Source organism: Apostichopus japonicus, chromosome 18, assembly GCF_037975245.1.
Source record: "Apostichopus japonicus isolate 1M-3 chromosome 18, ASM3797524v1, whole genome shotgun sequence".
In the NCBI taxonomy this organism is placed as follows: Eukaryota; Metazoa; Echinodermata; class Holothuroidea; order Aspidochirotida; family Stichopodidae; genus Apostichopus; species Apostichopus japonicus.
Genome location: NC_092578.1, coordinates 14,434,774 through 14,457,827, shown reverse-complemented (window position 1 = coordinate 14,457,827; position 23,054 = coordinate 14,434,774). Strand labels below are relative to the sequence as shown.

Genomic DNA, 23,054 nt, shown 5'->3' with positions numbered 1-23,054 from the left:
AGGAATAAAACTAGTTCTCCCCAAACACCGCTCTTTAGATGGGAGGGGGGGAGGGGACAAGTGTTACATACTACGAATCATATTTACATCATCTCCTTAATATTCGTTTTGTCAGGGAATCCGAATGATGATAAGGAATGATAGTAAGGAAAAACTGAACTACTGAATATTATTGAAAGGTACCTTGCTCAGTAGGTGCGTGCCCAAAAGTTAGGGAGTTTATCTGCCCACCGTCAGTCGTAGGAAACGTTCCGTTGGGGGTATTTGTACCCAGTGGCGTAGGAAGGTACTTTTGAGTGGGGGGGGCTGAAGACTGATGGCCGGCCTGGGGGAGGGGTCTAAGGGGAGGGGTTGTCCCCCTCCCCCTTTGGATATTTTTGGCAGCCCCCCGGTTCCTACGCCCTTGTTTGTACCACAGCCTTGCGGTTACACCATATTATAGATCATGACCTAATGAATTGTTTGTTCCTCAGAATGCACCATTTGATGTCTAACTTTTGAGTTTTTTGTTTTTCAGGAGGCAGACCTAACCCTACTACATGGACGTAAGCCTAACTGACCCCGGGGCCACATCCTGTTCATCCATAAAGGTCCATGGCATGGCCCTACCTCAAATCAGTAAATATTTCCTAAAAAGTACTATTATATACTATTAACGCTAGTCACTGCTAGCGAGAAACCTAATGTTATGTGGAGAGTAATTGAAATTGCCCACGTGATAAATCAGTATTTGAGAAATTAGGTCGGGTTACCGTGTCAGAATGTTATAATACACGATTGTTCTGGTATATTCCTTATGATGACGCGCTGGTCTCGGTTTACGTGAGATCGCGTGTAAGCTGTACACATCTTCGTGGATTCTCTGGAATGTTCGCGAGCGATGCAAAAAGGACTTCCAAGAATAGAGAAACCGGGTCGCGTTGTTACTCAGGTGTATCGAGAGAGATCTAGATGATTCTTGACATGGCGAATCGTATATAAACCCGCCCAGATCGGAGAGTTTCTCAGTTTCTGTACGAATACAAGCGACGACACATATTATATCATTCTACTATATATCGTCAGTGCTCAACTACCAGTATTTTCTGAAGGATTGAGATATCGATACCAAGATTGATTCTACACTTCCATTCAGAAGTTTGAAGAGGACTTTACTGTGATACTACAGTTTTCAGTCGTTATTGCGGAGAAGGTGAAGAATTTCTGTCTCCGTTGAGGAAGTTCGTTACGCCAGGAGTTGGTGGCTATAAAGCTGATTTTGGACTGACTCTGGTAATATTAAGTCGGCGAGAAGTTCGACTTGTGCTTCACTCGATTGTGGCTGGAAGTCCGTCTTCTATTTTGGAGCATCGCCGGAAAGAAGGTGAATGCTGTTTCTGGGATCGCGAGAAACTTCGTCGAGGACCAGTGAAGTTCGCGGTACAACGGACCGAGAATCGTCGTCATCAAGGTCGTGGCCGCTGAGGGATATCGCCGTTGGAAGAGACCAGCGTGTTTTAAAGTGTATCCTATCTTGTTAAGTTTGTGAGTAATTTTCTATATATTTGTAATTACCACTTGTTGTTGTTGGTTCGAGATCCATTGTTCAATATAGTTTACGTTCTCATTTAAAATCTCTAGACTCGTCAATTTGTCTGTGTTCCTTACGGAAACGAACCCAGGCTTGTGTCTCGTTAAAAATTAGTTATCGAGACCTCTCGCATTCCAACGTAACATAAAGAAAAACAACAGAATGTCAGAAGGATTTAATAATTATGGCGACTTCCTGTGTGACGTTATATTTACATCAAGTATAGGGCACAATGTTTATCGTCATTTTATACATTATCTGACCCTTTATATGCCCCCACACCCCGCCCCACCCTCGCAATCTTTATTATACCCTCCGGCGCCCTTTCTTTGACCTGTGACATGTTATACATATTGGCTATCTTCTTTAAAATGTTATAAAATCTGATTCTAACAAGCTGGTAGCATAAACTCATGTTGCTATGGAGCCATTAGGCTATAATGTGTATCAAGTATCTTGTTGTTTTCTTACACAAGAATTTATTATTAAGTATAGTCTATAATTCAAAAGCTTAGTATGTAATGTTAGAAGGCACAAAACAAAGTAAACATCGCTCGGTATCTACATAACAAAATTGATCTTATATAGTGATACAAAAAGTATTAGAAATGTAATATGGCCACAAACACATGAAACGTATCACACTTTCTGTAAACAAATATCTGGAATATTTATTTGCATGTTTCTGGTAATGTTGTGACAAACTTGGTGCTTACGACTTTTAATTAGGGACATAGTATGACACTGGACAGGTCATTTTGGGTGACGTCGCTTTCTTTTTACTTCACTTTAGTCTGCTCTATATATCAGGGGCGTCGGAGCCGGTTCGGCAGGTCCGGCGAACGCCGGACCAATATTCACGGCGCGAAAAAAAAAAAAAGTAGGACTAAGAAAAAAAATGTCAACAAATAATCTGGGAGGTATATTTTTCAATAATTTTCAATAATGATGACGGCCAGTAGACTAAATTTGACTACTCTGGCAGGTCTTGTTTTCAAGCTCGGGCCATTTCCTGCAATCTGGGAGGCATTTTTGCAAAATTTTCTCCATTACGCTACGCGCCAACCATGGTGGCGCTAAGCATAGTTTGACCTACCAAACGCCCCCCCCCCCCGATAATTATGATAGATGGCCACACTCTGATCTGCCGTACCAATCCCAAATAGCTTCCGACGCCCCTGTATATGCTGTAAGGTATATAGCTTAGTCTTATAGAAGTGTAACTATAGCCACCCTTGCGTCATAACATTCATCATAAGCTGGATAGTACAGTATATTGGATCTGTAATAGTGGATGTTTTGGTATCTACAATCCTTTAAAAACTTTCCGTTTTTTGTTTTTCGAGAAAGATATTCATAATTACCATATACTTAAAACAACATTTTGGGTTGAAATCGAAATATATGTATATATCGATTTCAATGCTAGTGTTCATAGTGAAATCCGGCTACAAAGAAACTCATTAGTTTGTTTTAGTCAAGTTTCATTTTAAGAAGTGAAAAATAAATTTCAATTTTCAAAGTTAAAAGTATTTCATATACATGTGTTTCACACAACTACGAAAAATATACGAAAGCTATACTCCGGTTCTGATTGGCTCATCTTTGAGGGCTCGGAAATAGCAGTTTCCATCACCTAAAACATGCCTTCTGACCCTCAAGCCATGCACATCTATACGCATTTGCAATTAGACGGTCGTGATGATTTTTATAATATATACAGATTAATAAACGCAATTTAAAAGATTAATTGTGATGTGATCCCAAACTAGTAAGTAAATTCCCAATATTTCGGCCCATACCTCCGGTGCACAGTTCTCGGTTAACCGGTTTCAATGAGGTGAACGGATGAGAGCCATTCGAAGGCGTCTTTAGATATAGGGAAAAGCAAATGGGACGTCAGTCTATCGGAGCTTTAATACCCATCATGCAGGATCCGCCGTTAAATACACATTTTTTGCAGTCAAGGTACTTTGTAAAGATGCGACAAGCGTGTTCTAACCTTTATGCCATACTTGTTTCGTACTGGGGAGAGGGCGGTTGTAATAAGTTTCTTGACTGTATATATTATTAATGGTATTTTAAGGGGAGGGGGGGGGACCAACACAACTTTAAAGAAGGATATAAGTTGAATGTTTTTTCCATGTATTGAACTAGTTCCTAGGATATGGACACAAGCAAAACAACTTTGAACTAGTAACTCCAGGAACAAGCAGAAATTGCAATGAAACCAGGCACATATGTACTAAAAATTGAAATGACATTTGCATAGCCACCGACACATTGGTGGGGGCGGGGGCATGACCCCAATAATTTTCAAAGCAATGATTTTCAAAAAGAACCGTTTTCAACCGTTTCAAAGTTGGTGAATGTTGACAACTTTTTTCTTGGCTTCAGGCTGTCTTGCCCCCCCCCCCACCCCAAATTAGAAAACAGTATCGGTGCCCTGATTAGCAAATTAAAGGAGGAATGTAAAAAATATACTTTCTAACGTATGAAGGGACGCAGAAAATATGACAATAATATATTTTTCCATGTATTAGGAATCAATCTTGGAAACAAGTGGAATTGTACGGTGGCTTAATAAGGAAAAGGAAAGAAAAGGGGGTCCTCAAATCTCAAAATGTTGACTTCTTATATCAAATTGTTGAGAAAGTCCAAACCTTGAGATAAAAAGTCCAAATTGTGAGATTTGAGGACCCCCTTTTTCCTTATGACATTATTTAGCCACCGTAGAATTGGAATATCTTTGAGAGATTCTAATTTCTTTCTTGCTGTGACCATGCATCTACCCCCCCCCCCTTTCTCAATTCATGTCGGGTAGCCTAGTATTTCGTGACTTTGATGTTCAACGTTTCGGAAAATAACCGTTTACACTATGGTTGCCCCGTGACAATGGAAGTTGGTCAGTGATTCAGGCCTAATTATCAATAGCTATCCATGATGGTCGGGACCGGACGATCCCAAGCGCACCTTATTGGGCCAACACCCCGGCACCTCGTTCGCCAAGCAGGCTCACTGCACATACTACATATAAGTTCTACCACCCAAATAAGCCTTAAAATAAACAGTTTCAAACTTACCATTTACTGTCACTGCTACAGCTAGGCAACAGAATACATACGAACGTGTTGTAGGCCTTTCACTCAGACACTGTGTAGTGAGTGTTAGATGGAACACGTATCGCGTGTTTGTGGTATAGCCAAAATTGAGCCATTTTGGACATCAGCGCATGAGGTACAAATCCATCATAAAGGACAGTTACTGGCTTAACTCGCAGTCTTTAAGAATTTTAAATAGGGCGGAATATAAGAGTTGTAAGAAATTATGATCTAGTATAAGTAAGTGGCTTAAAATATATGTGCCGCTATCTCAAAACTGGGGGACATGTCTCCCTGTCACCCACCCCCCCCCAATGGTTGACGTCCGTGGCTTAAAGGGTCCACGATGATAAAAGTTCTATCAATTGTGAGAATTTCGGTAGCTGCTGTTGCAAGCAAGAAGAGTTTAAAAACCAGCCTTAACAATCGCATTCGGAAGTAGAGTGATGGTTGGTGAGTAATATATGCTATGAATTGAGATGCAATACCATGGAAAGTAACATATGATTTGATTTTTTTGATTTATTTATTTTCTATTTTCATGCATATATTACAATGTTTACAGTGAAAAGACATATAACAATTGATAAGACCATGGTGGAAGGGCTTTGAATACGAAGCTTTTACAAGAAGCCCACCGTAACATAATTAATTACAAAGTACATGTAAATAAAAGGGAAAAAAGAAGTATCAGAAGAGGATCTGCCCCCCCTTACCCCACCCACCGTATTGACCCGCCAGGTAACTTGGCCAGAATAAAAGAAAATGGAGCATTCAGTTGGGATAAAATAGAAAGATGTCAAATAGAAACATAAACAAAAATGGAGATGAAAATACAAAAGGTTAAACTAGAAGTGTTCATATTTAGATATAAGTGTCTTTTTAAATTAATCAGCAAAATAATATTACGGATTGTGCGTATTTGATTGAATCACAGGTTTGGTTCCAGAAGTTAGTACCATCAGATACAATTTAGCGTTTGAATAGGTGTGAATTGATGGGAAGAGAAAAGGTGTTGGGAGGACCTGGTATTGTGGGAATGTGTATCATGAGTGAAGGAAAACAAATTTGAGAAACTATCTGATAACTGTTGCTTAACAAATTTAAGAATGAATATAGGCCTAGCGCAATGGTGTCTGTGGATAACAAAAATATTAAGAATACCTAATCTGGTAGCAAAAGAGGATATGTATGTGCTCTTAAACTTGATTGGGTGATTAAACGAACAGCTTTTTTCTGGAGTATGAATAATTGATTTAGATGAGAAGGGTGAGCATTTCCCCGAACTAGATTACAATAGCTTAAATGAGGATGAATGAGAGTATTGTATACATCCCAATAACGCAAGATTTGTAAGTGGTCGCTTATGTCAGACAATAGAATGCCAGATTTTGAATTAACAATAGAATCATGACAAAAAATATTATCAATGAGTAATGAAGATGTGGCTGTAATCCTTGTTAGTAAGGTTGCTTAGCAAATTTAACGTTACCGGCTGGACAAAAGTACCAAATTTGGCATGGAGTTTCTTTTCGACCTATCTATCGATTTTATCCGTGGAACCCACTTAATCGGTTCCGATTTTTCAAGATGGCGGCTAAAATCCAAGATGGCCGCCAGCAAAAAAGGAAATGTCATATATGTTGCTGTAAAAATCAGAAATGAACAAATGAGGGGTCAATTCAGGTGTTTCCGGGGTTCGCTGAAACAGATGATGGTAATGGCATGTACATATTGGTAATGGTAATGGCAATACATACTGGAAGTATTCGGGAATTCTGTCTACAATGTTTCAATACCATGTTTCTTGACCAGACAGTTCACAGTCGATGTACACTATTTGGATGAACATGTGCATCGACAAAGAGATGTGCAAGGCAGATTTGCCTTGCTGCATTTGCGTGTGTGCTTTTTACGTGCAAAGAAAACGGACACAGACCAAAGGTCAACAGAACCAAAAACAATCCCAGTCTGTATAACAACCACCCAAAACCCAACTGAAACCCACAAACAGAAATCTGTCACTAACCCACATATGTATATAACGTAGCGTTTAACGTGACGTGAAAAGGACACGGACCCAAAGGCCAACATAACCAAATCAATAAATCACTACAAACCAGCCCCCAAAAGCCAACTGCAAACCACAAACAGAAAACCCCCACCAACCCATATATTATGAATCGACCACACAAACCCCCACACCTAACAACTAACTCACTCCAAATTTCATCCGGGGAACGCCGTCCCGATAGTAGACGACAGGCTTGCGCAAGCGTCTACGAAAGGCAGTGTCGGGAAGCCGTGCATGGTCCGCCTCCATGCGCAACCTAATGTCACTTTGCACGAGGGGGACGAAAGCCTCGGCCCTCCAGACGTCCCCATCGAAAACTAGGCGGCATCTGCTGTTCCAGATGTGTCTCCTGATGATTATAGCGGCAAACAACAACAGCAGATCCCTAACCCAGGTTGGGCACACAGAGGGCAACAAACCATACAAAACAAAATCACTACTAATGGCCCACAGTGTGCAACCAATAACACCAATAACGAAGGCCTCAAACCATCATTCCCACACCAACCGGTCAAAGGGACACTCCAGCAAAAGGTGTTGCATAGTCTCGATGGCCTCACAGCCCACATGGGGACAAATCCCATCACCTAATTGCCACCTGACTAGGCGAAAATGATTAGTGATGAGGACCCCATGTGCAATCCTCCACGCCCAGTCCCGGAGACAGCTATCTAGTGACTTTCAACACACAGACCGCCACACATCTGGAGTGATGGCGGTTTGGCAATCCGACGGGCACACATGCGCGGGCGTTGAACATAACACAGAGGGGCCACGTTCAGCAGAACATCTGGCCCACCCTCCTCTTTGATTCCACGAAGTGAGTCATCAATCTGTGTATACACCCCGAAGGGCGTGTCGCATTTGGCCGGTTATTGGGAGGGAGAGCCACCTCCGACTGAATGTTTCGAGCCTTGCCTCCACCTGATCAGCCTTCTCGGCCCAAGTGGTGGCCTCCGAGGCACCATAACCTAGCCAGATGCCATTTACCCTGATCATGACATCTGACCAAGTAGCATCGAACGGGAGGGATTGGCCGCGCCAACCTTCTAAACGCAGCCCTTTGGTCTTGGACTTGTTAAGTCTGGCACCAGTAGCCTCTTGGAAGGTGGCCAAAACCTTCGATAAAGGCTTGAAGGAGGCGAGGTCCGAGAAAATACAAGTGACGTCATCGGCATATTGCACACCTGTAACTCTAGCCCCACCCGGTACATTGAAGGGTCGAAAACATAAGCATCTGTCCAGCGAGGTACTAAGCGTTTTGCTGAAGAGAACATACAACAACGGGGAGAGGGGACAACCCTGACGGACTCCCCTTCGAACCGGGAAGGAACCAGAAGTTAATCCGTTAACAGTGACCATGCTCGTGACGTCCTTATATAGTAACGAGACGCAACGAATAAACACTGAGTTCAATCCGAAGGACTCTAAGGCTCTGAACAGAAAGTCGTGATCTACCATGTCAAAGAGGTAGCGAACACGTCTCTCAAGTCCCCACCGAGAACCCCCCAGAAGGTCCTATAGAACTCAGCAGGGAGGCCATTGGGACCGGGGGAGGCCGGGGGACTTTCCCTTCTTCATCGCTGCTACCGCTGTCCAGAGCTCACCAACGGATAGATTCGAACCCAAGCTATCGTTTTCACTCTGAGGGGGGGGGGGGGGGGCTGTCTATACCAGACAACAAGTCTAACTGGAGATCCTCGCTAACAGCAGCCCTGGAGTACAAGTTCGAAAAGAATGACCTTAATACTTCAGATGACTAGTGACCTGACTTAGCGTGTGTTGTTAGCAGAATTGACGTTGTGTTTATGAAGGGTGCACAATCGTATAAAATCTCTCAATGAGTCGGTATTCACATCTGGTCGGTTTTCCCTCAAGTTACCTTATTATATAGTTGACTCAGTGTAATTAGTCTTACATGACACTCGTAACTCCCATATATATAACGGGCTTTGCGACAGTGTCTATCCACGGTCGATCACACCTCAAAGTTCCCCAATAAGTCCTAACTGGCTTCCTGAGCCAAAGTGACACAAGTAGAATACCAGCCATAACATATAGTCAGGGTGCTAGCCCGGTTTCATTTACACGTCTGAGGACGGAAGGTTTGATGGTCCCGATCAGTAAATGGCACAGGGGGTCTGGGGAATAAATATATATATGACATTTCCTTTTTTCTGGCGGCCATCTTGGATTTTGGCCGCCATCTTGGAAGTGGGTTACCCAAGCAACATGCCATGGCCATCATCTGTTTCAGTGACCCCGGAAACATCTTTTTGACCCCTCATTTGTTCATCTCCGATTTTTACACTCAGATATATGACATTTCCTTTTTGTGGCGGCCATCTTGGATTTTCGCCACCATCTTGGAAGTGGGTTACTCAAGCAACATGCCATGACCATCAACTGTTTCAATGACCCCGGAAACACCTTAATTGACCCCTCATTTGTTCATCTCCGATTTTTACAGCCAGATATATGACATTTCCTTTTTTTCTGGCGGCCATCTTGGATTTTGGCCGCCATCTTGGATAATCGGAGCCGATCAAGTGGGTTCCACGGATAAAATCAATAGATAGATCGAAAAGAAACTCCATGCCAAATTTGGTACTTTTGTCCAGCCGGTAACGTTAAGCCTGAAAATTGTTGCTAAGCCACCTGACTATGTTGATTTTGATATTAATGGTAAATATGAATGAGAATACAATTAAATCAAGAAAATGTGAAATATGAGGCAAATGTTCATGCTTCAAAAGATCAATATTAAAATTACCTGTAAGATAGCAAGTTTTCTTTCCATTTTTGTATGTTTTGCAAAATATCAGATAATTCATCATAAAATGCAGCTATTGAGACATCAGAGGGTTAATAAATAAATCCCAAGATATACAGTTTTATTGTTGAGTTTAACCTCAACAAACATGAATTCAAATTACAGAGGGTTTGATAAAAGATCGTTTCCAATTACCAAAGGTATTACTTTATTAATATAAAAACCAACTCCCCGGCCACGTTTAACACTCCTGTCCATGTGAATGAAAGTATAATTTGGAATTTGAATTGAGCAAAGGTTTGAATCAGGATTAAGCCAGGTTTCCGTAATTGCTAAGGCAGTAAAATTACTTGAAGAAGAAATCAAAATTTCATTTATGGCATCAACATTTCTTGATAACCTACGGGCATTTACATGAAGCAAAGATAAAGTACTTAGTGAATTATGAAATAAATTACCGGTATTTAAATCACTTACGTCTGATCAATATAAAGTTGAATTAAGATTAATGGTTGAAATATCATTATCATCATGTGAAAGCTTAAGCTTCTGCTCACAACAAAATATCATTTAATAAGGAAGTATGTTACCCAAAACCCTAGAATCGCAAAAGCGTTCAAATTTGCAAATGGTAATGAGTCCATGAAGTCGATACAGTCCTCATGAAAAAGTACCTGGTGGTCAACTTCAGTGGTTATAAATTTAAACTTGAAAACACCACCAGTGCCTGCGTCATATTTTGTGACCGCATGGCATTGCGGAACACAGGTGCGCTGTATGTGCGCAATGACCCATGGAAACTAAACTATACATAACCCGCTTTGCCAAGAATACCAGTATACTGTTACTCATAGGCCAAATATTCTTTACTTTCGACGTATGTATTCAGTATTGATTTAATAGGCCTTTTAACTAATTAGCCCATGCCAGTTAAAGAGGAACCACTAACATTAGGCTAACCCTTCGAACAGAATACAGCATACAGTGATACTTACCACCGCCGCGAATATAGTAAGTTACAGTTTCTTTATTATACAGTTTCTTTATTATACGAAATACATCGTTACGGTAATACTATAACAGAGAAAGTGAACAATATTTTCCAGTTATAGAGTCTGTCTATCGGTAGGCTATCCAATACCGTTGGCCTTTAACTGTTACCCCAGGCAGGAAGTTGTTCCATAACAACTCCCTGCCCCAAGTAAGATATCCAGTGGATGAACGTAGTTAATGAGTGTTGTTATGTATGGCGCCCTGACGTATAGCTATAGGTGTGGGTAGAAGGGACAGATATGCATATACTATAAAGGTTTTGGGAGGACCTGGTATTGTGGGAATGTGTATTATGAGTGAAGGAAAACAAATTTGAGAAAATATCTGGTAACAGTTGCTTAACAAATATTAGAATGAATATAGCGCAATGGTGTCTGTGGATGTCAAAAATATTAAGAATACCTAATCTGGTAGCAAAAGAGGAGATGTATGTGCTCTTAAACTTGATTGGGTGATTAAACGAACAGCTTTTTTTCTGGAGTATGAATAATTGATTTAGATGAGAAGTGTGAGCATTTCCCCGAACTAGATTACAATAGCTTAAATGAGGATGAATGAGAGTATTGTATAAATCCCAATAACAAAATATTGGTAAGTGGTCGCTAATGTCAGATAACAGAATGCCAGATTTTGAATTAACAATAGAATCATGACAAAATATATTTTCAATGAGTGATGAAGATGTGGCTGTAATCCTTGTTGATTTTGATATTAATGTTAAATATGAATGAGAATACAATTAAATCAAGAAAATGTGAAATATGAGGCAATTGTTCATGCTTCAAAAGATCAATATTAAAATTACCTGTAAGATAGCAAGTTTTCTTTTCATTTTTGTATGTTTTGCAAAATATCAGATAATTCATCATTAATTGCAGTTATTGGGACATCAGAGGGTTAATAAATAAATCCCAAGATATACAGTTTTATTGTTGAATTTAACCTCAACAAACATGAATTCAAATAACAGAGGGTTTGATAAAAGATCGTTTCTAATTACAAAAGGTATTACTTTATTAATATAAAAACCAACTCCCCCTCCACGTTTAACACTCCTGTCCCTGTGAATGAAAGTATAATTTGGAATTTGAATTGAGCAAAGGTTTGAATCAGGATTAAGCCAGGTTTCCGTAATTGCTAAGGCAGTAAAATTACTTGAAGAAGAATCAACATTTCTTGATAACCTACGGGCATTTACATGAAGCAAAGAAAAAGTACTTAGTGAATTATGAAATAAATTACCGGTATTTAAATCACTTATGTCTGATCAATATAAAGTTGAATTAAGATTAATGGGTGAAATATCATTATCATCATGTGAAAGGTTAAGCTCCTGCTCACAACAAAATATCATTTAATAAGGAAGTATGTTACCCAAAATCCTAGAATCGCAAAAGCGTTCAAATTTTCAAATGGTAAATGAGTCCATGAAGTCGATAGAGTCCTCGTGAGGAAGTACATGGTGGTCAACTTCAGTGGTTATAAATTAAACTTGAAAACACCAACAGTGCTTGCAACATTTTTTTGTTGTGACCGCATGGCATTGCGGAACACAGGTGCGCTGTATGTGCGCACTGACCCATGGAAACTAAACTATACATAACCCGCTTTTCCAAGAATACCAGTATACTGTTACTCATAGGCCGAATGTTCTTTACTTTCGACGTATGTATTCACAGTGATTTAATAGGCCTTTTAACTAATTAGCCCATGCCAGTTAAAGAGGAACCACTAACATTAGGCTAACCCTTCGAACAGAATACAGCATACAGTGATACTTACCACCGCCGCAAATATAGTAAGTTACAGTTTCTTTATTATACAGTTTCTTTATTATACGAAATACATCGTTACGGTAAGACTATAACAGAGAAAGTGAACAATATTTTCCAGTTATAGAGTCTGTCTATCGGTAGGCTATCCAATACCGTTGGCCTTTAACTGTTACCCCAGGCAGGAAGTTGTTCCATAACAACTTCTGCGCACTGACCCATGGAAACTATAAACACTGGCGGATCCAGGGCCTTTGTTTGGGAGGGCCAAAGTGGCATTAGAGTGATATGGGGGAGGGGTCTAAGGGGAGGGGGTGCCCCCCTCCCCTTTGGAAAATTTTCTATTGCTGAATGCCCTCAGATGCAATATGGTGCGACAAAAGTGTACAATGGTGATGTTAATTTACTTCTACAAAAAATGTTTCCCAGGTGTAATTTTCTAAAATATTTATAAAACAAAGTTGGGATCATCTTTCTCAAGAAATTTTATTTCTCATAGGTTATAAATTTCTTACAACCAGCCTGTAACTGCAAAATGGTGTTAAGCTGTAAATCCTCATGCTCATACATTTACATAGCTTCCAACTCTTGAGAAGGCAAATGCTGGTCCATGCCACGAATCGCCGTCCTGGGGGAGGGGTATAAGGGGAGGGGGTGTCCCCCTCCCCTTTTGAATTTTTTGGAATCCTAGTGATGCCTACATGTAAAATGGTGGCACTTAGAAAGGCTTTTGTCACCCAAAATTTTCTGAGAAATATGCATTTTTTTTGTGTGTAACATCAATAAATTGAATAGTAGGTGATAATTCATTCTTTCCCGTGGCATGAAAATGTTCGCTGCTCGCCCCAATGAAAAGAAATATAGGCTAATTTGAGGTTCAAATGATGCTGTAAAGGAGGTTTTATACTCTATTATGCTAAATGCTAAAGAAATGATGGTTGCTAAGTAAAAAATTAATGCAATTTTTTTTATGTATACTTGACAATTACAATGCGGTTTCTTTCCAATTCTTTCCAATCATATGATTTAGCGGATGTTCGGAAACACTTTTTGGCTCACCTTTTGGGGGGGGGGGGGTATGGCCCCCCTTGGCCCCCCTTGGATGCGCCAGTGACTATAAACTATACATAACCCGCTTTTCTAAGAATACCAGTACTGTAACTCATAGGCCAAATATTCTTTACTTTCGACGTATGTATTCAACAGTGATTTAATAGGCCTTTTAACTAATTAGCCCATGTCAATTAAAAAGTAGCAACTAACTTTCGGCTAACCCTTCGAGCACTATACAGCATACAGTGATACTTACCACCGCCGCGAATATAGTAAGTTACAGTTTCTTTATTATACAGCTTCTGTATTATACGAAATTCATCGTTACGGTAATACTATAACAGAGAAAGTGAACAATATTTTCCACAAGCAAATTTTAAGACTTGGATACTAGGCCTATATATTTTTCACTGAATGTGTTATAGGTCTGTCTAATGGTAGGCTATCCAATACCGTTGGCCTTTAACTGTTACCTCAAGTAAGATATCCAGTGGATGAACGTAGTTAATGAGTGTTGTTTTGTATGGGGACCCTGACGTATAGCTATTGGTGTGGGATAGAAGGGACGGATATGCATATAGTGAGTCAGGTAAATTTATGTTCAGTGGCATTAAAGTGGACACACTCTAGCTACCATGCCCAGGTTCTGCTTAGGACCGCTGTTATCCTTAATCTATGTAAACGATATTAAAAATGTTGTACCTGACGAATCCTTAAAACTTTTTGCTGATGACACAAACGTTTTTGTCCACGACAAAAAACTGTACCAATATCGTGCTTAAAGCACAATCAACGTTAAGCAGTCTCAAGAAATGGTTTGATGCCAACAGACTTACCTTACATCTTGGGAAAACTAACTTTACTAGTTTTCATGCCAAACATAATGTTTATCATTCGTGTCCAGAGCATTTTGCTTTGAATAATGCTAATATTTGTAAAACAGATTGCGGCAAATATGTTGGCCTTATGATTGATGATAAATTGTCATTCAAGCCACATATTGATGACCTTTGTAATAGTCTTGTTAAGTTTAATGGCATTTTCTATCGCCTCAGGGATTCGTTCCCACTCCCTCTGTAGCTATTCAGCTTTACTATTCACTGGTTTGTTCTAAGATTTCTTACGGTGCTGAAATTTATGGCATGGCTAAAGCTACCATACTTAAGCCTTTACAAATCCTCCAAAATAGAATGTTAAAAACCATTACTTTTAAACATCGACGTTATCCTACCAGTACTTTGCACAAAGACCTTGGTATTCTTAAGGTCAGTGACATTCATGCTCTCAAGATGTGTTCTTTTATTTATAAGTATATCAACAATATTCTCCCCCCGTGTCTTTTGTGATATTGTTAATCCCAGTAATTCCGCGTATATTCGTAACAGTACGAGGTATAATACCCATTTTTCTGTTAGCAGACATCACTCGAAACACGGTAAATTACTCTTGAACAACTACTGCTATAAAAACTGGAAAGTGCTTCCAAATGATATAAAAACTGTTAAATCTTATGTAACGTTTAAGCGCAAATTTAAAGCCCACCTAATTGAAAACTACGATGACTGAGTATTGATTATCTCATGTTTATTTTTCTCTACTCTTAATTGTTACCTTCTTTCATTGTTATTTGTTATTTTTTGGTCACCAGCTTGATAAACTACTGTTGTTTTTCTAGTGTCCTGTTTTTACTATACCACTTTGCTCTATTGTTCTTATGTATAGACGAAATAAATTAAATGAAATGGAAAAAAAATGAAACATCATTATTTAGGAAATAATCGGAGGCATGATGCATGACCACCTTTATATCCCTCCCCATACAGCATGTAGTTAATTAAAGGGTGTGAATACTCGCACACCAAGAAACGTCTCATGCCGGTAATCTGACCTAGTTTCGAATGAGGTGTAACAGAAGTGTTCGACACCACCATCGATCCCAGAAAATACACACACAGTTTGCTACCGTCGGTAAATAGACACTAGTTTACAGTCAGTACATACAGCTGCGGTGAATACCCACATCACAGTGTACAAACGATACAGCGATGGACATCTCAGGTCCAGCTAAAGATAACAAGGTATCACGTTTCATTACTGTCTGCATTTTGTAGCGACAAGCAGAAAACTTCACTTGCGAGCAACGGAAAGTTAACTTTTTCAGAACGCGGCACGCGGTGTGGGGCGAGTCTTCAATGCCTTTAAGATAAGCAATTACCACAACTTTAATTGCAAAATGATGCATATGACATGAACATTTCCAAATGCTAGGGCATGACATTGTAGGAGCACTAATCTTTTGATGATATCATTTTTATACACCCATCTCCCTTTGATCATTCAAGTATTATGCGGCCTAAATTGCCCATAGCTAACCTTGTCTTTTCTATTTTTAGGTTTGATTTAACAGTCAGAGTATAGGATGAGTCTTTCCTTTATCCAGGGCATCATTGGCAGGAGGCTTCTGTTTAGTGTTACGCCAATAGTTTTCCTGCTGTTTTTCTTGTGTGCTCCCCCCAGTATTCTGTCGCAACAAACTGAACCAACAGTTAGTGTTACAGAAGATACAATTCCGGCCGGCTATGAACGTAAGTATACAGTAATAGACTGTTGTATTTGTTTACACTCTTGCAGTGAGTCTGATCTTTGCTGGGAGTTAAATTTACATCCTGATGATCAGGTTATGATATATTCCCATCTAGTTTGATATCTACCTTTCATTCCATCAAAGATGATTTGTATGCTGCCATTTATGTCATGGTACAGCTTGGATGCGATGGACCAAGGTGAGAGATTACATTTTCAGTAAGTTTCATGTCTATACCCTTCAACTTTGGAGATGAGAAGTCATGGCTTTAAATGTCTGCACATGTCATTGCTCCTAAATTTAGAGTGTTAACATTTGCTAGTTTCCAAAATCCAGGGAGTTGTTATGGAACAAATCCCTGTTCAGACACTCCAAATTAATTCCCAATCACAGAGACCTGTATGTCCACTTTGGCTGTTTGATCAGGGAGTTGTGATAACTCCCTGGCTTGAAACTGCACTGTATGTTTGAGGGAACAAATGGCGGTATGAGGGTGTCAGACAAATGCCTCAGTCTTGAAAGGCTATGAAGATAAGTGACCATTATTGACTTTCTAGCATATCTGAGGGCAAGACTGATGACTTCAGGTCCTTCCTATACCCTTTGCTTGGTTTTTTGGGCAATTACATTAATGATTATTGATTAACTTAACTATATTAATTTTTTTTATGATCTATCATATTCTGCGTGACAAATTTTTATATGGCTTTTTGGTTTGTATCAAAATAACAAAGATAAAGATCTGCTATATACAGTACAAGAGATATGTAGATTTGGTGAACAGAGGACTGTTTGGTGGTATTTATAGTTGCAATGTCATCTGAATTTTGAGTTTTCCATTGGAGTGATGACCAGCTCCAAAGTCTAAATATATAACCTTATAAATTCTTTCTATTAACAGCTTGTGAAATAGTGGGTGGAGGAATTGGATTCAGGTGCACATCAACTGGTTTGTGTATCCAGATGGCTGCCATTTGTAACAGCATTGATGACTGCGGGGATGGTCAGGACGAAATGGATTGCTTCGGTGAGGATTGCTAAATAGGATTGGCAAAGTCTTGAAAGCAGCTGCCTAGCTGGTGTTGCTAAACTCTAAGTTGAACAAAATCTACATTGAAATTTTGTAAAACCATCAATGCAGTTCTCTGGGTTTTAATTAACCAAATAACTTGATTAGTCAGCATGCATCTGAGATTGATGCAGAAGGGATGTGGAGGAAGGTACCATATGTAAGCTGAAAGAATTAAGATGAAAAATATGACTGAATTCTCATGGCAAAAGAAATGGCATGTGGAGATGTAGTTAAGAGATTCTTCCCCCCTCACCCCCCCTCCAATAAAAAACAAGAAGAAGAGAAATTTTTTGGGTAAATTTATATACATCAGAAGGAGCTGACATTAACACCATTATATTGTACCTAATGTCCCCAGAAAGAGTATTGCATGCAAGTCTACACTTAATCGTATAAGTCAACCCTATAGTGTAGTAGAACTTTTCTACAGATCATGCTGGTCGAGACAATACTGTATATGTCCCCTTAGTCCTATTGCAACATACATGGGGTACTACTATGAGGGTGTGATAGCAGTGTTCTAGCTGTTAGTAGCCTATTCACAAGGCCATGCATCTAGACAAGTGAGGCCGAAAATTTGGGCTGTCAGAAAAAGAAGAAAAAATGGTATTGGAAGGCAATTGGCTATTTACTTTTTGAACTTTTTTTTTCGTAAATCTTTATTTGGAGATTAATGTGTTCTCATTTATCATCTCCCATGGTTTTATTTTCCAGAAAGTGAAGTGTGTCACATGAAGAGAAGTTTGGTCAATGAGCTGATACAAGAATGTCCTCTACGAACGCAGAATCTACAAGGCTATTTGGAACCTCAGAATGCGACTTGGATATTCAACGAAACTGGCAGTATGAGAGCAGAATTTATAACAGAGGTTAAAAAGTATAGGCTGTGAAAGACAGCAAGTGATTTCTTTACCCTTTTATTACATGTGATATATAACATGCATTAACAAGTTGGTCCCTCTGACAACATAGTTACTACATAATAAAAAAAAGGCCTTCTAGGGCTATTTCATTAGCTATTTCATCACATAGCCTGTGCCAAGAACACTTTCATTGTTCACATCTATATTTCCAGGCTATATTGTTATCAATACACATATAATAACTCTCACCAGTATTTTAGAATTCATCAATTATTGTGTTTTAAGCACGCTCTGCAAACTGTGGAATTGCACTCCAACAGAGTAACAACCAAAAAAAAAACAATGAGGTGTAAATGTTTTGAAGTAACATATCTTAACTTTGGGGGGGGGGGAATGTTACAATCACTTCAGAGAAACAGAACATTAATAAAAAGGAATGGTGAGGATTAAATGCTTTGAAGTAACATATTTCTGATTCTGTGAAATGTTACAATTAGTAGAGATTGATGATAATAACTGTATCCATGTACCTTAAACCTATACCAACAACTCAGACCATATTTACTACAAACACTCACAACCAAAACCTTAAACTCTGACCGTCTTTGCCAATATAATCCTGCCTTCTATGATGCAAAAAAGGTTAGGTAGACTACTGCAAACTAACTGATTATGAAAAAGGTATTAGTTTGTAAAGGTTGCTGTGCTGATGTTAAGTTGGTTTGATAAAAGAATTACACACAAAAAAGATTGTTGTGATGTAACTTGCAATGACAATCAGCTAATATAAAAGCACTATTGAATGATCATTTGTTGTAATTGCTAGATCAAATCTGTATTGGTCTATCAGTGTTGAGACTTTTGTGCTCATCAGTACATATATAGAGGCTATTGTTACTGCTTTACACTTGACTGATCCCCACCACTCTAAAGGCCAGTGTCGCACCACAATTTATTGCTCCATTGACTTACACACTAAACTTGTCACTTTCCAAGGCTGCTAGAGAGCACAGCCATAGAAGTTTTCAACTGACATGTCCTTCACACCATATGATACGTGATGGCTTGGGCTATCAAAGCATGTTCAACCTTTTGCCACCAAGACCGTTTAGACTTTGAGCTAGAAAAGCTCAAAGGTTAGCATAGTGCACCCCAGCACTAGGACTTTATAAATGCCTTAAATTAAATCACCTTCAGTTCTACAAGTTTTTAGACCACCTTATTTCATTGAGTCCTCTGCAACATCCAAGGATGAAGAAGAATAATAATGGTCTACTCAAAAAATGCCAAAAACCATCATGACAGTACAGTCAATCACTATCGGACTATTTTCCGACAGTTAAACATTTAGGCCCATGTCACTTACCTAATTGTGGTATACTAGTAGTACATATTGTGGTTTATATTAGTAGTACCTATTGTGGTATATACTAGTAGTATACCTATTGTGGTATATACAAGTAGTACCTATTGTGGTATATACTGGTAGTATACCTATTGTGGTATATACACTAGTAGTTACTATTGTGGTATATACTGGTAGTACATATTATGGTATATACTGGTAGTATACCTATTGTGGTATATACTTGTATTAGCTATTGTGGTATATACTAGTAGTACCTATAGTGGTATATACTAGTAGTACCTATTGTGGTATATACTAGTAGTACCTATTGTGGTATATACTAGTAGTAACTATTGTGGTATATACTAGTAGTACCTTGTGTGGTATATACTAGTAGTACCTATTGTGGTATATACTAGTAGTACATATTGTGGTATATACTAGTAGTAACTATTGTGGTATATACTAGTAGTACCTTGTGTGGTATATACTAGTAGTACCTATTGTGGTACATACTAGTAGTACCTATTGTGGAATACTGGTAGAACCTACTGTGGTATATACACTAGTAGTACCTATCGTGGTATATACTGGTAGTACCTATGGTGGTATACTAGTAGTACCTATTGTGGTATATACTAGTAGTACCTATTGTGGTATATACTAGTAGTACCTATTGTGGTATATACTAGTAGTACCTATTGTGGTATATACTAGTAGTACCTATTGTGGTATATACTAGTAGTACCTATTGTGGTATATACTAGTAGTATCTATTGTGGTATATACTAGTAGTACCTATTGTGGTATATACTAGTAGTACATATTGTGGTATATACTAGTAGTACCTTTTGTGGTATATACTAGTAGTACCTATTGTGGTATCTACTAGTTGTACCTATTGTGGTATATACTAGTAGTACCTATTGTGGTATATACTAGTAGTATCTATTGTGGTATATACTGGTAGTACATATTGTGGTATATACTAGTAGTACCTTTTGTGGTATATACTAGTAGTACCTATTGTGGTATATACTAGTAGTATCTATTGTGGTATATACTAGTAGTACCTATTGTGGTATATACTAGTAGTATCTATTGTGGTATATACTGGTAGTACATATTGTGGTATATACTAGTAGTACCTTTTGTGGTATATACTAGTAGTACCTATTGTGGTATATACTGGTAGTACATATTGTGGTATATACTAGTAGTACTTTTTGTGGTATATACTAGTAGTACCTATTGTGGTATATACTAGTAGTACCTATTGTGGTATATACTAGTAGTATCTATTGTGGTATATACTGGTAGTACATATTGTGGTATATACTAGTAGTACCTTTTGTGGTATATACTAGTAGTACCTATTGTGGTATATACTGGTAGTACATATTGTGGTATATACTAGTAGTACTTTTTGTGGTATATACTAGTAGTACCTATTGTGGTATATACTAGTAGTACCTATTGTGGTATATATACTAGTAGTACCTATTGTGGTATATACTGGTAGTACATATTGTGGTATATACTAGTAGTACCTTTTGTGGTATATACTAGTAGTACCTATTGTGGTATATACTGGTAGTACATATTGTGGTATATACTAGTAGTACTTTTTGTGGTATATACTAGTAGTACCTATTGTGGTATATACTGGTAGTACATATTGTGGTATATACTAGTAGTACTTTTTGTGGTATATACTAGTAGTACCTATTGTGGTATATACTAGTAGTACCTATTGTGGTATATATACTAGTAGTACCTATTGTGGTATATACTGGTAGTACATATTGTGGTATATACTAGTAGTACCTTTTGTGGTATATACTAGTAGTACCTATTGTGGTATATACTGGTAGTACATATTGTGGTATATACTAGTAGTACTTTTTGTGGTATATACTAGTAGTACCTATTGTGGTATATACTAGTAGTACCTATTGTGGTATATACTAGTAGTATCTATTGTGGTATATACTAGTAGTACCTATTGTGGTATATACTAGTAGTACCTATTGTGGTATATACTAGCAGTACCTATTGTGGTATATACTAGTAGTACATATTGTGGTATATACTGGTAGTACATATTGTGGTATATACTAGTAGTACCTATTGTGGTATATACTGGTAGTACATATTGTGGTATATACTAGTAGTACCTTTTGTGGTATATACTAGTAGTACCTATTTTGGTATATACTGGTAGTACATATTGTGGTATATACTAGTAGTCCCTATTGTGGTATACACTAGTAGTACATATTATGGTTTATACTGGTAGAACCTGCAGTGGTATATACACTAGTAGTACCTATTGTGGTATATACTGGTAGTAGTTATGGTGGTATATACTAGTACTCCTTTAGAATCTAGTATTCTCTCTCCATCTATATGGTTGTTACTATTCCCTTTGTCATGTGTATTCACTCCTTGCACACAATGCAGGTAACACTGGATGTGTCTCAACAGGAAACCACAGATACCGTCCTGTACCAAGTAGGAATCTTTCCTGACTCTGTGAGATTTTGTTCACTAATACATCATCCACTATTCAGACTAAACGGTTGACATACCCGGTACTCTTTGATGCTTCATCTGTGGCAGTTACTGTGGGGCGACTTAATATTGATACATTTGTCCCAGATCCAGATTTCAAAGGTTTCCTAAATATCACTGTTGCTTCAGTAGATTGCGAGGATGTTAATTTGAGATGTCTTCTATCTCTTTATGATGTCTTTGAAAACAACTGCCCTCAAAACTTGACGGATGCTAGATCTGGCTTATTAATGTCCTCTCTTGAGTCATGTCCATGTAAGTGTTTGTTGTCATGGTAATTTGCACCGAGGTTAAAACAGTATCTTAAGCACATGCATACAGCTTTGTGACTATTAAGTGACTATTTTCCAGTGAGATATTTTTACCACAACATTTTCTGTTACATAGTACATCTATTTTCAAATGAAAGCTGTTTATTTGGCTTCCAGTGTGTTGTAATCACAGAGTAGCTGATGTTAACTTATCATACATCGCATAAAGTGGAAAACTACAAGTTAAGTAATTGCATCACCATCCATCATCATCACTTCAGATACATGAGGGTGGGGGGGTGAAAATTGTTGGTGTGAGCGGGGAGTTGTTATGGAAACTCCCTGGTGTGAGAAAGATGCACTCCTGTGGTATTTAAAATTCTGCATGCTTAATCTATAACCATTTTATTTATAAACAATCTAGTGTTGCATTTTCAAACCATATATAAATATATATATATATATATATATATATATATATATATATATATATATATATATATATATATATATATATATATATATATATATATATATATATATATATATATATAACATTGGCTCTTTCATATATATATATATATATATATATATATATACGATTTGCCGTCCCAGATAAACCAAAACAATTCCTTTACAATTACGACGGAATCGGATTAAAATAACCCGACGCGGATTAAAATAATCCGAATTTCTAAAACTTCTGCTCAATTCAGCAGAAATCAGTAAGTCGCTTTGCCTTTACAACCATGCCGACATCTTCTCTATAAAACAGTTTCAATTCCTGCTACTCCTTGTCACTTTCGGTGATCATGCACTGAAGAAGAGCTAGTTTTGCTCGAAAGCTCTGCAAAAACCAAACATTGGCTGTTTTACTTCCAATCACTTACCTAATTCAATTATTGTATCTCACTCGAGATCCAGCCTTTCTCTAAATGCAGCATAGTTGTTTAACAGTTTTTCCGT

At 38.3% G+C, this 23,054-nt stretch overlaps 1 protein-coding gene and 1 long non-coding RNA gene across 7 annotated transcripts in view; one reads left to right on the top strand and one right to left on the bottom strand.

Moving 5' to 3' along the window:
* The first annotated feature begins 892 nt into the window (after window positions 1–892).
* LOC139958462 (uncharacterized) lies at window positions 893–22,071 on the top strand. 6 transcript variants are annotated; one of them, XM_071955558.1, is made up of 5 exons: window positions 893–1,524; window positions 15,790–15,981; window positions 16,882–17,007; window positions 17,767–17,921; window positions 21,727–22,071. In XM_071955558.1, the coding sequence occupies exons 2-5, from the start codon at window positions 15,816–15,818 to the stop codon at window positions 21,847–21,849; spliced, it is 570 nt and encodes a 189-aa protein (XP_071811659.1). In that variant the 5' UTR covers window positions 893–1,524; window positions 15,790–15,815; the 3' UTR covers window positions 21,850–22,071. The 6 variants fall into 6 exon arrangements, with proteins under 6 accessions (XP_071811659.1, XP_071811662.1, XP_071811661.1 ...); XM_071955561.1 differs by lacking the exon at window positions 893–1,524 and adding an exon at window positions 10,454–10,529; XM_071955560.1 differs by lacking the exon at window positions 893–1,524 and adding an exon at window positions 12,247–12,369.
* Window positions 21,514–23,054, bottom strand: part of LOC139958476 (uncharacterized) — a 324,735-nt gene continuing 323,194 nt past the window's right edge. Inside the window, exon 3 of the long non-coding RNA XR_011789803.1 lies at window positions 21,514–21,592. This is a non-coding gene — a long non-coding RNA (uncharacterized lncRNA). The remainder of the gene's footprint in view (window positions 21,593–23,054) is intronic.

Bases quoted from the DNA above. Each gene is read 5' to 3' on its own strand.
- LOC139958462 (XM_071955558.1), top strand. From the start codon at position 15,816: ATGAGTCTTTCCTTTATCCAGGGCATCATTGGCAGGAGGCTTCTGTTT. The intron at 15,982-16,881 runs GTAAGTATACAG...TTCTATTAACAG, and splicing joins AATTCCGGCCGGCTATGAAC to CTTGTGAAATAGTGGGTGGA. The intron at 17,008-17,766 runs GTGAGGATTGCT...TTTATTTTCCAG, and splicing joins GGACGAAATGGATTGCTTCG to AAAGTGAAGTGTGTCACATG.